Source organism: Desmodus rotundus, chromosome 4 (assembly GCF_022682495.2).
Source record: "Desmodus rotundus isolate HL8 chromosome 4, HLdesRot8A.1, whole genome shotgun sequence".
Classification (NCBI taxonomy): Eukaryota; Metazoa; Chordata; class Mammalia; order Chiroptera; family Phyllostomidae; genus Desmodus; species Desmodus rotundus.
In genome coordinates, this window is record NC_071390.1 from 177,257,779 (window position 1) to 177,275,003 (window position 17,225).

The 17,225-nt window shown below is 54.6% G+C and overlaps 1 protein-coding gene across 1 annotated transcript in view; it reads left to right on the top strand.

Moving 5' to 3' along the window:
* Window positions 1-8,580: 8,580 nt before the first annotated feature.
* The window catches only part of WDR1 (WD repeat domain 1), a 31,207-nt gene continuing 22,562 nt past the window's right edge, over window positions 8,581-17,225 (top strand). The window contains exons 1-3 of the mRNA XM_053922776.2: window positions 8,581-8,821; window positions 9,243-9,364; window positions 16,310-16,400. Coding sequence (XP_053778751.1) covers window positions 8,806-8,821; window positions 9,243-9,364; window positions 16,310-16,400 — 229 coding nt within the window. The 5' untranslated portion in view covers window positions 8,581-8,805. The remainder of the gene's footprint in view (window positions 8,822-9,242; window positions 9,365-16,309; window positions 16,401-17,225) is intronic.

The window sequence follows — 17,225 nt, forward strand, 5'->3', positions numbered from 1 at the left end:
TCCAAATAAGCTTCAATATAACTTTTCAGTTTTATTAAAAGTGAACCATCCATCAATTCAATTTCCTCTGGGGTGATATTGGCTTTGGGTTCACCTAGCAGTCTGTTTCGTCCCATCCGCAATGGCTCCTGACAAACAGGAGGCTTGTCGATTTTCACGGATTTCTTAGGGGACTGCTTTATAGACGAACATACCCTGGACGAAGGAGTTGTTATTGGTTACTATGTATACGCGAAAAGTCAAGGACGGATTCTGGTCAATGACTTCGTACAGAATCACAGCCCCGTGGTGGTGTAACCTTCCTCCGCTTTGAACAACAGGCCTCACGGGAGACACGGCTCACAGAACGGTTCACAGTACATTCTAGCGAGGCCCCAGAACTTTGAATGTCACATGTTGACGTCATGGTGACCCAGGAAGAGGAAATGTGGACACTCAGTGGAAGTAAGAGGTTGGGTCACATTCAACATCAGACAAGAGTCGCCCAACAACCCAGGGCTTAACCAAGTCTGCATATTCGCTCCCAACAAGACGCAATATTTGATAAACTTTTCTGCTAGCCTCGAATATCAGTTTCTGTCCACTCGTGAATCCTCCTGAGTCCAGCTTCAGTAAGAACTGCCCCCTGGAAAGAGGTCTGGGGGTCACTTGCTCACTGTGTTTATCTTCAGCATTGCAGCGTTCACATTGAGGCTCAATTTTAACGAATTCCCGTGTGGAAGTGCCCTCAGCGGAAGGCACTCCCAGCTCCCCAATGGTCACTTTCAGAACTGCTCTCAGCACTGCTGCCCTCTCCTGATTTAGGAGCCCTTTGAAGTTCCTGGGTTGGAGGCTAGGGCAACCTTGTTCTCCTGAACAGGCAATGTGATCATCACCAGTCTCCCAGCCACTGCACCTCAGCTCATGGTCGCTCAGTGGCTGGGAAGGAGCGCCACGCACGCCAGGGGGATGGGCGCTTGCCAGGCTCTGCAAGGCTGCAGGAGGGCCTCGCATATCCAGAGGGGGCCAACGCTGCCAGGGGATGTGTTGGCTTCACTTCTCCCACGGTCATAGATGATACTCAAAGTATGCAGTAGTGGAGGGGCACCCAAGGGAGGGGTTTGTCAACCAGTGCTGAAACAAGCTGACACCCAGCCAATGGGCTAACTCAGTACCAGCGCAGCCCAGGATCGAGCATTTGCGGTTTCCAAGTTTTAGCTGTCACAAGGACACTGTTGACCGTTAATCTTGGTGCCACCACCCCTGGAGACAACCTCTCCCCGCTGATTTCTTGTGATGAGGAGACTGAGGATCATTTATATATTCAGTGACCACACCAGGTAGGAACTGGGTGCATGGCTGATGTGCAGAGATCATACTGCCTGACCGTCACCCTCTGCCCTGCAGAGGGGAAGCCTCCACTGGAGACCCACTCTCTCCCCTCCACATGTCTAAAATCTGTGGCCGACTCTGCAGCATCCCCCACTTTGGGGAATCCCTCAGGACACACAGACGTACCAGCTTCCTGAGAACTAACAGCTACAGCGAAGGTATTTAGGGCGTCCCCAGGACAGACATGCCCAGAATAAGACTGCAGGAACCTTCTGTAAAATTAACAGCAGATGCCAAGTGTCCCCAACTGTATGTCAGTGGTGCTACTTCATCTGCTGAGCCTCAGCTCGTTTGTCTCCAACAGCACCTCTGCCGTCTCTTTGGACTATTGAACTTGAAAACACCCCACGACTCCGGTTGTCTGCGTCCTGAGGCTCAGCAATGCCATGGGTAAGGGAGCCTGGGACCCACCCCTCCAGGGGCTCCTCCAGGCCCAGATGCAAGCAGGGGGTAGCGAGGCAGAGCAGGTCTCAGCCCTCTGCAGCTGCGCTTGGCCGCAGATGTATTTCACGTTGGGCTGAGATGTGCGCTCAGCCCTATGGGCAGCACCAGCCAAGCAGCCCCCAAATGTAACAAAGGTGGTTCCAGGGGCTATTTTAAAGGCTGTTTATTCTAAGCCACTACACATTTGAACATTTTAGAACAGGACTAGATCTGGGAGTGGGCTGGGGAGTAGCTGCTTTATGATCTCTTCTCTGGTGAGCCTTTGATAGGGTCACCTGCCTGTACTGTACCTCTCATGTTGTGCCTTGATTTGGGGGCTTCCCAAGAGCAGGTACCCCAGAATGGGTGGCAAATTTATAAAGTGCTTCTGTCAAAGTGGGTGTCTGCAAACTCGAATGTCTTGAGTCCTTTCCCTCCAAGGCAATGAGGACAGGTAGGTAAGATAGGCAGGCCCCTTCTTACTGTTAAGTGTGGGGGAACACAGCCTAACCCATAAGTCCCAATACACAACACCTCAGAACAAGGCCTTGTGTAGAGAAATAGGGCCACTGCCAATGTCATTAGTTAAGATGGGGTCACACTGGAGAAGCACAGGACCTAATCCAATAATGGCTGGTGTCTCTAAAGGAGGGATTGGGTTCACAGGCACACTCAGGGCGAACGTCATGTGCACATGGGCAGAGATAGGGGTGATGCTTCCATAAGCCAGATGGCCAGCAAGCCCCCAGAAGCTGGAGGGAGACTCAGAACTGACTCTTCTTAATAGCCTGCAGAAGGCACCAACTCTGCTGATGCCTTGATCCCAGACAGCCTGTCATAGAAGCCACTCAGCTTGTGGTACTGAGTTACAGCAGCCCTAGCAAACAGCTTTCCAGCCACACAGGTCTGGACAACATCAGGCTACCGCTTTGGGGTGGGGTGTCTACATAGAAACGTGTGGCCTGCTGGAGGGAACAGACCCCAAGGACTCAACTCTACCTGGCCAGTTCCCAGGGCCGATGCGCGGTCAGATCACTTCTCCCCCAGAGAGGACACAAACAAGTGTGTCCAGGTAAATCCACATTCCCGTCTCCATGGAAGCAAACAGGCAAGAGCCCCCTAAGCCAATACACCCCTGCCCAGTGTTTTCTGTTCTTGGGGCAAACGACCTGGGCCCCCGCTCATGTTTCAGAGAAGTGGACTACAGTGAAGATCAGGAGTGTGGAGAGGATTTGGAGCTAGAGGCAGTGGTGCGGAGTAGCCGGGGTGAATTTCCAGAATGCTTTGACACTTCGAGATCCTCAGAGCTACTGGGAAAGGGGTTGGAGCCAGCTCTGCAGAATTGCAGCCTGAACACGCCCTGTGCTGAGTGTGGGGAAATCCAGAAGTTCTCCATGCCTGCAACAACACTGAGAAGGACCCACATGCTGGCCAGACCAGACCAGAGAGCAAAGGCAGGCCTGGGCTTCCACCAGATGCTTTCTGCAGAGAGCAGAGCACCCTTGCCCCCATGCTCCAGCGCATCAGCAAGGGCTCCAGCATGGCCCTCAGGCCTGACCACACCACACAGCACTGCAGGATGCCAAGGAAATGAGGCTGCAGGTTTTGTCAATATGCTTGAGCACAAAGCGGTGAGCAGGCACCCAGCCCGTCAGAGTGTGCCGACTACTGGGGTTTGGGGGCTTTATGCCTGTAGCCAGCTTCTAGGTCCCCCACCCCCTTTCCCTTTCCCGATCTTGGGATGCAGTTTCAGAGGCTCTTTTCCAGCTAATGGAAACGATAACATTTGGAATTTCAAGGGCTCCCCCTCCCCTCCTGCACTATCAGTTTTCCTTGTGATGTTTGCAACTCCAGGCAATCTTATCAGACCAGGCTCAGGAATGCTGAATTAACGAGTGAGACCGTGCCTCCCCCTCCTCCTCCTCTGCCTCAGTTTACTATCTATATCCCCCACGTAACAAACTGACTACCATTTAACTAGAGCAAGATTAAGTTGACTGTTCAGGAACACGAGTAAGACTGGCAAAGGTTCAAGCCCTTTCTCACGTGTTAAATAAGGAAAACAGCTCAGGCTCTGAAGGCGTATTTGAGCTTGAATCCTGGTCGCACCCCAGCTTTTGAACTTGAGGTCGTAACCTGACCCAAGGCAGAGCTCGTCTCCCAAAGTGCTTGGGCAGACACTTCTGTTCTAGAAAGGGTCCCTCGGGAAGGCTGAGGGTGAGACCCATCACCTGTCCTCAGGCCACCACTTGTAATTAATTAAAACAAGGTCACACTAGAGCAGCGTGGACCTTAATCCAATACGGCTGGTGTCTTAAAAAGGGGCGTTTGGTTCAGACACTCAGGGTCTCAGGCAGCAGGGAAAGGCAGGGAAGCATGTGTTCATTTTACAGTTCATGGGAGGTTTTCTGAGGTTTTTTTTTTTTTTTAGTTTACCGAAGTAACATTGGTTATAACACAGTCTAGTATCATTCCATCATATATTTGACCCCCCCCTCCACCCAATTCCACCCTTCCCCTCTGGTAACCACCATTCTGCCCTCTGTATTTATGAGTTTGTTTTGTTTATTTGCAACGACATGGGTGGATCCTGAGGATATTATGCTAAGTGGAACAAGTCAGATGGAAGAGGACAAAAACGGCATGATTTCACTCACCAGAATTCTTTGTGCAAAAAGAGACAGGGGACTGGCGTGAGCAGCCCAGACCCTGGCTGCTCTGTGGGAGGAGAGACGAGGGGGGCACACAGGCTTTGGGCCAGGTCTCTGAAACCAGGGTTGCTGATGGCAGCCAGTTAACCCTCACCCTGACCTTAGAGGGATCAGGTAACGCAGGATTAGTTGCCTACGAAGTGATGGTTTAAAGAAATAACAGGTCAGTAGCTTGATCTAGTCCCCGAACCGTTAAAAACTAGTCTGAAGCTTTGCAGTGATCCTGAGTCGTCCTCTCGGAGGCCCATCTCCTACAGATCACCTCAAATGGGGAGGTGTCTGCGGCTCAAGGCACAGCACCAGTTACACAAGTCTCACATCCACCTGTTCACACAAAGCACGCCGCCCGGGGGCCTTGCACGCCGCCCACGGGGCTTTGTTAAATACCACTTGTTTTCAGCTGAGCGGCCCAGCAATACATCTAACGCTCAGGGTTGGAGGTACTCCTCACTCTTGCCACGGAATTCACACCCAGAGGTGAACCCTGTTGTATAGTTTTATACAGGTGGGTCAGGGCTTTTGTGTTCAGTCCTCTGGCAGAGGCCCAGAGGACACAAGAGTAGTGGAGAGCTTTTGGGGTGATGGTCCAGCCCTCGATAGTTCTCCCTTCTAAGTAGGAAAGCCCAGAGCCCCAACCCCAGCATTCCAGAATCACCAGGTGGGTACCATGTGGCTAGGTTGGCCCCAGGTGACTTTGCCTCCAACCCCCTTCCATCGCTAAGATGGACCATGAAAATGAACCCTTGATCCGATCAGGGAAAGCGTTTCTGGGAATTTGTAAGTAAGGGGCTGCTCTTGGTAAATACTACAAGAGGTGGAGGTGATTTGTTCCAGAAACACTTTAGAGATAGCCCTTGAGCATGGCATACCTGAGCTACAGGGAAGGATCCAGAAAGATTTCTAGACAGGGCAGGGCCCTGCCCTTTCAGGATGTGGAAGAGGGGGGCATGCCCACCTCACTCCCTGTTGCTCCCTGCATAGAGCCCTTTGTAGGGGCCCCGACACTCGAACAGGAATGAGCAGTTGCCTCTGAGTCCGGACACAAGAAAGTGAGGGTTGCAAGTGAGCGAGTAATGTTTACGGGCCTTGGAGAGAAGTTCAGAACTCCTGTCCGATCCCCTCCCCTTCTCTGTTCCTCCCCGAAGCTTCTGAGAGCAGGAGCCTAACACATCTTCTGTATATTCCCATTTATGGGAGAGGAAACAGCTGAGGCCAAGCATGCACAGGAAGAGGTGAATTCCCATAGAGCCACACATCCCCAGCCCTCCTTTTACTACAAAGCTTTCGGCAGAACTGGCCTGAAACCCAGTTCCCTCCAGTGAGGGGAAACCGCAAGGCCTCCCACACACACCTGAAGCCAGCTCTAAGGGTTTCGTCCAAGTTACACCAGTTCACGTAACTGCAACCAGTTTATCTGAAGCCAGCCTAGGGCTTTTCCTCGAGGAAGATTTAAGGAGGTGCCCTAATAGCACATTTTCCAAACACTAATTTACACTTTGGAATTCAGTGCAAGTTCAGGTGATACTCTCCTTGCTCGTTCCCTCTAGGACACAACAACAATCAGCAGCTTCATTTGGCTCACTTGGTGGGCCCTTGGCTAAGTATTGGAAAAACATGTGGTCCCTGTTCTTATGTTGTTTACCAGACAGAGGGGAGGCGGGCTGATTCATCCAGCAGGTGCAGGAGTGAAGGTAAGAAATACTTCAGTCTACTCTAAGACTTCAGTTGAAGGGACTGACCTCACACATCCCTGCCTAGACTCCAGGGAGACAGTTGGTTATACACAAGTGAAGTACTCAAGTCCTGGGCTGACACGTAGAATCACTGGGGTAGAGACCTTTCAGGTCCCCACTGAAGGCCGAGGGGCATGCTGTCAATTAAAGGTATGGGTGAGGTGGCGGCAAACCCAAGGAAAAGTGCTGGAACCACAGCTAGGCACAGCTGACTCCACCCTGGTGTTACTGAGCCCACCACACCGAGATCACCCCACAGAGGAACCAGGGGAATGGTGCCCTGTGCCCTCGCCTTTCAACCCCAGCACCTGCCTGCTAGTCACCTTGCTTGCAGACCTTTGATTTTTATCACAATCAGCACGCACTCCTCTCCTCCCCAAACTTCTAAGCACCCAGACCAACATAGGACTCCCACAGAGCCTTGCACCCTGCCTGGGACTTGGGAACATTTTACCCAAGTTTGCTTTATAGTCTCATTTTGAACAGTGTTAAGTCCAACAAGGCTTTTTATGCACCTGCATAAGGATTACTCAGCTTGCAGGAGCTTGAGGTTGGTGCTTTAGTTTTATGCCCCTAAATCAGCCCCTGCACCAGCATAAATGCCCTCAGGATGAACTTCAATTGCCACACCTGCTCTTAACCCAGCCCCATTAAGGTGTGAAAGTAAAATCCTGGCTTCTCAGAATAGTTAACAGCCCTTACTTGTGAGTTTGCGTTTCTACTGGAGGAATCCCACCATTTTGTACCAAAACAACATTTCTAGTCATTCAAGTTCACGAAGCAACCTTCACCTCTGTTGCTTCTTTGACTTGCATTTGGGGTTAAGGTCACCCATTTGAGCATGTACGATGCGCCAGGGATCTACTCCAGACAGAAGTCAGGGATGGGGAGTATCGGACGTGTTTGCAAGGGCGGAAGGTTCAACTTTAAAGCAGTCAGGGTAGATGACGAGCATTTCAGTACTTTTGGACAAGTAATTCAAGGTAAAGAACAGATAGAGAGGCTGGGGAACAGGAGCAACTAGGATATATTTCCTGACAGACAAGGTCAGCTTAGGGCAGAAAAGCGAGGAGGGAGGGTACAATAGAGAGCAAGGACAGTGTAGATGGAGCCTGAGAATCCCTGAGATCTATCCCAGAGGCCCCGCAGGCCATTTCAGGGACTTTCAGCTTTTACACTTTTGAGACTTGAAGTTCCTGTAGGTCTTAAGCTGGGGGAAGAGTGAGATTTTTGTTTTCAATCTGAAAGAAAACAACACCCAGGCTCCAACCTGGAGGACAGGTGAAAGCTGGGAAAGTGAGGAGCCCAAGCCAGGAGCACAAACGGGACACACCTGCAATAACTAACCCAGGTGAGCCTTCAGAACTTGGTTCTGCAGAACAGCCAAGGAGGCAAAACATGATGAACCTGGATACACTTTGAAAAAGTCAACAGAATTTCTCATTAAAAAGTCAAAAGTCGCTCAAACGTTTAAAGCCCCCCAAAAAACAAAAAAAAACCACTAAAGTACAGGTAGGTACTTTACGTATTCTCACATGGACCCTTCCCCCAACTCGGGGGAAAAGACAGTACCCCCCCACACACACAAACAAAAGTGAGGCTCGAAGTAACACCTCAAAACCCTTGCTTTTCCCCTACGAGCCGCTGCCTTGATCTTATAAAGTTAAATTCCCCTTTCCTTCTGCTTTCTCGATGAGGAAATAAACCCTGGGTTTCTTAGAACCTACACCCCCCTCCCTCCCCTGCCCCGCGGGCTCTTGTTGGCTTCTTAGCTTCTTCAGTTACGAGAAAACTCGGGCTTAGCAAAGGACATCCCTCAAGTTCCTGCGCCTGCAACTGTTTTCGAGGGAAGGCGACCTCCATTCACCCATGCTTTTTCAAAAAAAAAAGAAAAGAAAAAGCACTATGTTTGCAAAACCCCAGCGGGCGCCTCACAGCTTCTGCAAACACGGGGCGCCGAAAGGGCCGGAAACTAACGGCTCAGCAACGCCCGCTACGCAAACATAGTCGTGGGAGACTTCCCCAGACTCCCCCCCCCTTACGCGCTGACACTCTTCAGCTCCCCCAGAGCCGCAGCGAAGACCACCCTCCACCAGCCCGACCTTCCTTCCCACTCCCAATTTCACCAGCCTCACCCACCCGCTCCCAAGAACATTCTAACGCGAAACGAGGCTCGCGCCACCTTTTCATAGGGCCGCCGGGTGACGCCACTTCCGGAGGCGGGGCCTCCGGGCGGGGCCCGTGGCGGGGGAGGGGCGCGGCCAGGTCCGCGCAGGCTCTCCGGGGCCGCAGCGCCGAGCAGAGCGCTTGACTATATATGGTCAAAGCTGGGGGCGAGCCGCGCGCGGGGCCGCGCTTCCGGGTTCGGCGCGTCCGCAGCGGCTGCGCGCAGGGCAGGGCGCGAGCAGACCTTGGAGCCCCGGCCTCGGACCGCCCCCTCTGCGTCCGGCACGCCCGGCGCCGCCTTCGGTCCATTTACCCCGCTCGGCCTCAGCCAGGTCTGATTTGCGGCGCGGGCAGCTCCCTGAGGATCGCGGCGAGCGCGGGGCGGTAACAAGTGGGCGAGGATGCCGTACGAGATCAGTAAGTGCCGCGGCCCGGTGCCCCCGGGGTGGACGCCCGCGCTACCGGTCCTCCTCGGCCATCGGTGGGGCGTGGGCGGTTCGGCGGGATCCATGGGTGCGGGGGAGGGGTGCGGGCGCAGGCTCGCCAGCGCCTTGCCGCCCTCGGGGGCGACATCGGTCTCGGGGACCCCAAAGTTGGAGCTGCGGGCCGGGCCCTGTGGAGCCCTCGCGTCCCCGAAGGGCCTGGAGGGCGATAGTGGACCAGGAAGTCGCACCGTCCCCTGCGCTCCTTCAAAGTGGTATCCACCCCTCCCGTGGAGGCAACAGGTGACCGGCTGAGACCGGTCCTGAGCCCCTGCTCTTCTCCCGTCCGTCCTCAGCCAGCAGGGGACCGAGGCGGGGCGCTCCTAACGTGCGCCGCTGCGTTTGTGTCTCCGCAGAGAAGGTGTTCGCCAGCCTCCCGCAAGTGGAGAGGGGCGTCTCCAAAATCATCGGCGGTGACCCTAAAGGCAGTAATTTTCTTTACACCAATGGAAAGTGTGTTATTCTAAGGAACATCGATGTAAGTATCCCCTTCCCCCCACCAGGCGCCGGTTCAGTCCTGTGCAAACGTAGCTCGTGGTTAATTCTTCCCCTTCCACCCTTTCCTTCCCGTACCGGTGGCCTGGGAAGGAGATGACACCACGCCCCCTCAGTCAAGGGACCACACTTCAGAAACCCTGGAAGACTGTTTCAAGTTTATCCAGAACCGGTTCTCTTCATGGGGAAACTGAGGCACAGATTGGTTCAGTCTATAAGCATAAGGGCTCTGGAGTTGGGGGATGACACAGGCCCATCAGCTGCTGCTTGACCTTGGGGTGGTTGGTGACTTAGGCTTCTCTGAGCCCGTTTCCTCCTCTGTGAAATGGAGATGATGAGATGAGGCTCCCCCCACTTCCCCTGGCTGCCCTGCCCAACTGAAGGAGATGAGGTGGCCCTTCAGCCCAGCATGACTGGCACACACCCAGCACTTGGTAAACAGCACTTACGCTTAATCGCTGTTAACACCCAGGGTCTCCCAGCATGGCCAAGCCCCCACTCACACCCAGGCCTCTGCACTGCAGCCTCATCTTCCCCTTAGGAATCTGAGCCCTAGTGCAAAATCAGAAACCGGTTAATTCCCATGAATCACCGGCTGAGGCGGACCTCCTGTCCCTGGGCTGAGAATGCTTCCAGAGCCAATTCCTTGGGAAATCCTTGCAGATTTCTGCAGTGCTCTGTGATTATTGAAATGACCCAGTCTGCTTGTCATTCTCCTCACTGCCAGGATGGCACACTGAAATCTTTCTTCTCCCTAACTCAGTTTGAGTGACGGGGAGGGGGATGGAAGCTAGAGGTGCCAGCAGGACCATTCAGGGCTGGAGGGGCTTCTCCGCAGCCAGGCTCGGGCCTTTGACGCAGTACATAGGTAGATGATTTTGCTTGGTGATGCTCCCCAGGGGTGTCTGCTTCCCGTGTTTCATGAGTAACTGCGCTCCATGGGTTGGGTTCGTCACTGATCAGGTGTGCTTGCCTTCAGGAACCTCACAGCTGGCGAGGGAATGAAGGGTGTCTGTGGGTCTCGGTTTCCTTGTCTGTAAAAGGGGAGCTTCTCCGGGGTCAAGGTGCTGCTGGTTTTGCCCCCTCCTCTCTGGAGAAGCCAGCCACTGCTGTTTCTCTGCTGGAAAACAGCTCCATTTGGCAGTTTCTGCCCAGGGTTGCTGGGCACCTCAAGTGAGGGGGTGAGTGGGTGTGAATGTGCTTCGAAGGTGCTAACAGCTACTCTACTACTCACATGGATTCTTAGAAAGCCGGTCTGGTCTCGCTCAGAACCGGGGATAGTGTCGTCAAGGACTTCGATCCTAATGATCCAGAGACCGCCAGAGTGAGGGCCTGGAATTTTGAGAAGAGTTGAGATGGCCCTAAGTAGATACTCACTTGTAGTTCGGCAAGTAAAATGGATGAAAGCATCTCAGGGATGCAGACTGTGGGCCCCTTGGACTTGCCCCTGGCAAGGCAGGCGCGTGTCCTGACCGTCTGCACTAACTTCAGACGCCCACCTCCCGTGAAATACCTACTGTGTCTGGTACTGTGAGTAGTTCTTACACTGCAGCACCTCCTTCAACCCCACAGTGGGCCCATGGCTCTCGGGGCGTCGGGCTCAGTTAGGTGAAGGTGGCCAAGAACTGAAGCTGGTTCCCATGGAGAAGCTGTTCACAGCCACGGACAAGAGGAGGTGGCCCCTGACTTGGGAAGCCCGTGCCAGTCTTTTTTTCTGAGCCCCTTACTTTTACCACCACCCCTGAGTCGACCATTCTCCTTTGAGGATGCATTTGCTTTCACTTCCCAGCTGTTTGTAAGTTTCTGCAGGGCCAGGATAGGATAGGATGCTGCTGACGTGTCCCTCTGTGTTCTGGGTGTAAACCAGGCATGTGGGCCCTTGTGTGATTGGTGGGCCACTGGTTCTCCAGGGGAACTGGTGCGACTATCAGGGGGGCAGGGTGCTTCTGTGAAAAAGACCAGAGTCCTTGTCGACACGCCGGGACTGGCGGGAAGACTGCCGATTAGAGGACAGGCTCAGCGTGTAGAGAAGGGGCGGGAATGGGAGGCGGGGCCTGGACGTGGATCGCCTGGTGGGCATCTCAGCCTTAATGTGCCCAAACCACATTTGGGTTTCCTGTGTGTCCTTCCCCCAGAATAGCAGTGCCGTCCCCCAGGCCTTGGGCCTGATTCTGCCCTTCTCTTCCACACTATATTTCACTCTTCATGGAATCCTAATGCTCCAGTCAAAGTAACTTCAGAGTCTAACAAGTTTTCACCACTTCGGCATCCACCCTTATCCAAGCTACCATCCCCTGCTGGACTGCAGAAACACAAACAGCACCTGGGTCTGCTCTCTGCACTGCGCTGGACTGGTTGTGTCGGACCAGGTTGCTCCTTTGCCCTCTTGCACTGTGGCTGATAAGGCCTCTCCATCTGGCCCCAGATCGCACCTCACACTGCTCCAGGCAGAGCCCGTTAAGAGTTAGAGCCCGTCCTCGGTGCTTGCTGTCTAGCAGGGAAAGCCAACTCAGGAGCGCCGGAGCCCGGACTGACGCAGAGGAGCCGTGGGGCACTCAGCACTGGAGGCTCCAAGCGCCTGCAGGCTCAGGGAAGACACCTGGAGGGTCGGTGGTGCCAGTCATGTGGAGCATGGCTGACAAGAGGGCTCCGTGGGACGGGTGCAAGGCTCTGGTGGTGGGTGTCAGGCAGCCCCACTACGGAGCCTAGCCCTGGTCCAAAGGCCACCAGAACCATTAAAAAGTTACCCACCCAATAATGGAGTCTGCGGTACAGGGATTAGATTCTTTTGTATCTGATACTTGATGGAGGGTGACCAGTTAAGAAGCCATCAAGGAAGTACGTAACACTTAGCAAGTGCTCGTCAGCTGGTACAGCCAGTCCTTGCTTGGGGTTCCCCACACACAGCCAGCCCCCGTCTTGCTGAGCCCTGCCCGTGGCCACAGTGCCCAAGGTTGAAATCAGTGCTTCTCAGGCCGTTTTGCCCCACCCCCTTGAGCGATATTTGGCGATCTCGGAGGTCATTTTTGCGCTATGCTGCTATGCTACTAGTGAGTAGAGGCCAGGGATGTTGCCAAACATCTTATAAGGCCCAGGACTGCCCAGCAACAGAGAATAATCCTGCACAAGATGTCAGTCCTGGCCACTGAAGAACTCTGCCAGGTAAAATCTAATGTGGTAGGTTAAGTACTTTAGAAGAAGAGTGTCCCGCCCGATTTGGGAACAAGAGGGAAGACCCATTGGTGCCACAGAGCAGCAAGGAAGGCTTCTGGAGAAAGGGGACTTTTGAGTTGGGTTTCAGAGGGTGAGAGTGAGCTCTCCAGGAAGGTTGAGGCAGAGGCCCCAGGGAAGGGGAGAATCTAGATGGGAATCATCTGTCCACCGAGGCTCGGAGAAGTTGGGCTTGCATCCTCGGCACGGTTCTGGGCTCCTGCAGGGTTGGGCCAGTCTGAGGTTGGGCCCTGAACCTGCCTTCCAACAGCGCCATGGGAGCACTCTCGCCTTGTCCCTGCAGACATGCGGTGGGGCAGCCCACAGTCCTTAGCCTTGTCATGTTTGTGACTCCTCTTGAACAGTGTCTTCTGTGTCTCACCGCCAGTCCAGCCCTGTTGGGCCGTGGGTTCAGCAGGGGGACCCCTTGTGGGACAGTGTGGGGCCAGGCAGCTCCTGTTCTGGCCCTGAGCTGGGCTCTGGGAAAGACGGGGGCCATGGGGTCAGGCCTCGTAGCTGCTGAAGGAAGGGTTCCAAGGCAGGAATGGAGGACCTGGAGACTGCGCTGGATTGCTGGCAGGTAGAGATTGGGGTCCCAGGGTAGGGGGGGTCAGACAGGAAGAACTGCATGGAATCCGGTTGGGGTGGAAGGAGGAAGTGAGCTTGTGCGCTGGTAGAAGGAGGCTAGGTCTGGGGTGCAGGCAAGGCAGCCAGAGGTTTTGTGGCCCTGTCAGCCCTGCGCATATCTGCATGGCGCTCCCAGGGCCTCCGCACCAGGCCGCCTCCTGCCTGAGGCCTCTGACTGCCAGAGCTGGTGTCTCCGCAGAGCAGGAAGGAAGTCCCAGGGCAGGGGCACCCCTTGGAGCCCCTGCTTTGCAGGTCTCCCAAAGACGGGGAGGGGCTCTTGGCCCACCCAGGTTGGGTTTTCCTTCCTCCCCGACTTCCCAAGTGAATTGCTCACTCCAATCCTGTTTTCCCCGCCCCTGAGACAGCAGGAGGCGCGGGCGCCGGGCCAAGTCCTGTTGTCTCCAGGCCCACTACTGTGGGATGGGCCTGATCTGTGGCAGAATACGTTGGGGACAGTGGAGGTGTCACTTCTGCCGCTGGTGGCCAGCCTCCCTGTGTGGGGAGGAGTGGCCGCTGACACAGGCGGTCCTGTCTAGCCTGCGGGCCACTGCCCTCATGGGCTGGTTGTATTTGGAAGAGGAACATCTCGTCCAGCCCAGGATTCTGGGGCTGAGCGTGCCAGGGGCAACCTCGGGAGTTTCCCACGCCCTGTCCTGCACTCGCAGACGCCTGCCCATTTGGGGGTAAGGGATTCTTAGGACAGCATCCTCTCAGGGCCACTGCCTGCTGCTCTTCCTGTCACCCACCCCTCCCCGAAGGCCCCCCACGGAGCCCACCCGGTTGGAGGCAGTGCAGGGGCGAGGGTGGGTGGTTGCCCTGGGGTGGCGCTCCTCTGTAGAGCAGGCCAGGCGTGCCCGCTGTGGGGTGTGAGACCTCGGTGGGGGCCCGGGCACACTGTGTGCAGCTTCTTTGTGGGGGCTTGTCTGGGTCAGGAGAGGGGAACCAGAAGGACTAATCTGGGCAGGAGCAGGCAGGCATTTCATGGACTCCAGGCATCTTAGTCTTATCGAGGGGTAATTTAGATGGAAGCCCTCCATTTTAAGTATGGACAACTTGAGTTTTTGTGAGCTATATATAGTCCTGTAACGACCCCCATAATCCACAGTCAGAGAACATTCCAGTCGTTCCGCCAAGCCCCCCTCTGCCCCTTGCAGTCAGTCGGCTCCCTCCACCCCCAACCCCTAGCAAGGACCGATCTGCCGCTTGTCACTTCAGGTTTGCCTTTCCTGGCATTTCTCATTAAAGGAGCCGTGCACTGGGTGTGGGGCTCCCCCGTGGTGGCGAGGTGCTAGTAGCTCTTTCTCTGTATTGCCAGCTCGAGTCAGTTGGTCTCTCCGTTTCCTGCCGGGAGACCTTTGGGTGGTTTCCAGTTTCGGGCCCCTGTGGATAAAGCGTCACTGGCCGTGACTTTTTGCGGGCTTGTGTGTTTGTTTCTCTTGGGTCGGTGCCTGGGGGTGGATTGCTGGGTTCCTGTAGGGTAAGTGTATGCTTAACTATAAATACCCAGCCCAGCTATTTTCTGGCTGTTCACGTTCCCACCAGCAGTGCAGGAACATTCCAGTGTCCCGTCCCCCCACCCCCTCGTGCGTGCTGTTCGATGGCATCAGTTTTTAATTTTACTTGTTCCAGTGAGCACACGGCAGTATCTCGTTGTAGCTTTGATTTGCATTTCCCAAAGGACCAGTGATGCTGAGCGCCTTTTCATTCGCTTATCTGCCATTCGGACTATCTTTTTTGGATATCTGACATCTTTCTTTCTAACTTCATTAGCAAATGTTTATTCCAAGATGAATTAATTTATGAGTCACATATAATAAGTGTTAAGTCTTAGGGGTGAAAGAGCAGCATGTGAAACTGTTTTCCTTCAAAAGGCATTTCTTGAGCACCTGGCTAGTTGCTAACTGCTGTGGTGGCTAAAGAGGTGAATGCACGTGGAGTAGGTCACAGGGTAGTTGGAGGTGGGGGACGGTAGCATGTGTCATAGCTGCCTCCAGGACACGTGGAGTGCTTTGGAAGCACAGGGGAAGGAACAGGCCATCTCAGGGGGCATGGCGGAGGTGGCTCCCCAGTGCGGTGAGATGCGTTGGTAGTGATAGCAGCGAGGGAGAGGTGCAGCTGGCCGAAGGACCTGGGGCTGCCAGAGTTGGCAGGAGGTGGCCAGTGGTTGACAGGGTTGTAATTTAGGTTGTGCTGCTCTGGTCTCTGTCCAGTGGGAAGGAGGGATGTGGGGCTCCTGTGGCCAGAGGCTAAGCAGAGTACAGGCCTCTGATCTTGAAAGAAGATGAAGGAGGGGAGACTTCCAGGTGGCCAGAACAGGTTGGGGGTCAGGTTAGTTGTACCTGTAGCAGCCTAGTCTGTGGGAAGCCACCTCTTTCAGAGAGAAAGTTGACAGCGGGTTTCAGGGATGCGGGGGCCAAGTCTTTATTCCCTCCTGAAAGCAAATTTGGCCGCAGAGACAAATCGAGAGCATCTCTGCTGTGCACATGCGTGGTGGGGGAAGGGGAGGGTGTGGGCACTGGCATTTACGTTCAGTGAATCCCATGTTAAAACCTTCCTGTCACGCAGTAAAAATGCTTCTGGTCCCAAAGGCCAGCCAGCCTTTGGTCTGTGCCAGGCCAGGGGCTGGGAGTCCTCCCTTCCCACCTGAGGGTTCCGACAAGGAGAGGCTCCCAGCACTATGCCCCGCTCTGCTCTCCTGCCTCAAAGCAGAAGCTCTGGTTTGGGTCCTACCCTATGTGGCAGCCAGGGACAGGGCTGCTTCTGAGTAGGGCAGCTCCGACTTGAAGAATCGGCTGGCACTTGCACAAATTGGAGAAAGTTTGAGTCCAATTTTTAAAGAATGAAACTTCCGCTTCGTGTGTGTATTTCACAAATACTTAGGAGAGAAAATCACCTTGACTTCTCTAAGCACAGACAAGAGTTAAAATTCCCTAGAATTCTGCCCCCTCGAGGTAGGCAGGTAGGTATGCTTCTGGACTTTTCTTTATAAAGCTTTCGACTTCAGTTTTGTGTCACTGCCCCTCAAATCCAGCCACTGGGAGAGGGGACGTGGCTTCTATGTGCCTGTGTTCACTCGAGCTCCCCCTTGCAGAACCCAGCCGTCGCTGACATCTACACGGAGCACGCCCATCAGGTGGTGGTGGCCAAGTACGCACCCAGCGGATTCTACATCGCCTCTGGAGGTACTTGTGTGTGCGTGGCTCATGAACACGTGGGGTGGCCGTGGTGGCTCTAGAGCCAGGCTGGGCTCCTGTCTCAGGAGGGTGGGGGACGGTTGAAGGGATGGGGGGGCAATGTGATTAGTTTCTTGGGGCTGACAAGGAAAGCATAAACCACCAGAAAGCCCCTTTCCATTACCTGTTAGTTTGCAGCTTGCCAGCCGGTCCACCCTCAAACGTCAGCAGGAGTGCTCTTGTGAGGTTGGCCAGAGGCCTTCGAGGTGGCCACATCAGGGTGACTGGAGCTTGTGAGTGTGTGCGCGCGGGCACTTCTGAATTGCGGCTTTGTCTCGTGCCACCTTATCTGCTGCTCCTTGCCTGGTACCTAGTGCAGGGCCGGCCTCGGCCTCAGCTAGCGTTCCTCTCATGCTTGATCTGGGCCTGTGCTCCAGCCAGGCTCTGTGGCTCAGGGGCAGCTAGGCCCAGAGACCTTCCCCTGTGATGCTGTCTTTATTCACCAACCCTTCCAGGTAGATCTGCCACCATTCACAGGTGAGAAGGGGAGGCACAGAGTAACAGTGACTTACCCCGCCCCCAAGTCCCATTCATTCACAGGCTCAGTGGTGTCTGTTATCTGCCTTGCCTGCGCCCAGCCCATCTCGGGCCCCAGGGAGAGAGCCCAGCAAGGAGCTGACGTGGGTGTCCCCGCAGCCCCAGAGAGCGACAGATAGAACCAAATTGCTGAAGGAACTAACCAGCCAGGAGGGAGGGCCGGGATTCATACGTAGCAGTGGCTATTTTGTCTACACTGCCCTCGCTCTGGGTGTGGCCAGTGGTGCATTGGCCTGT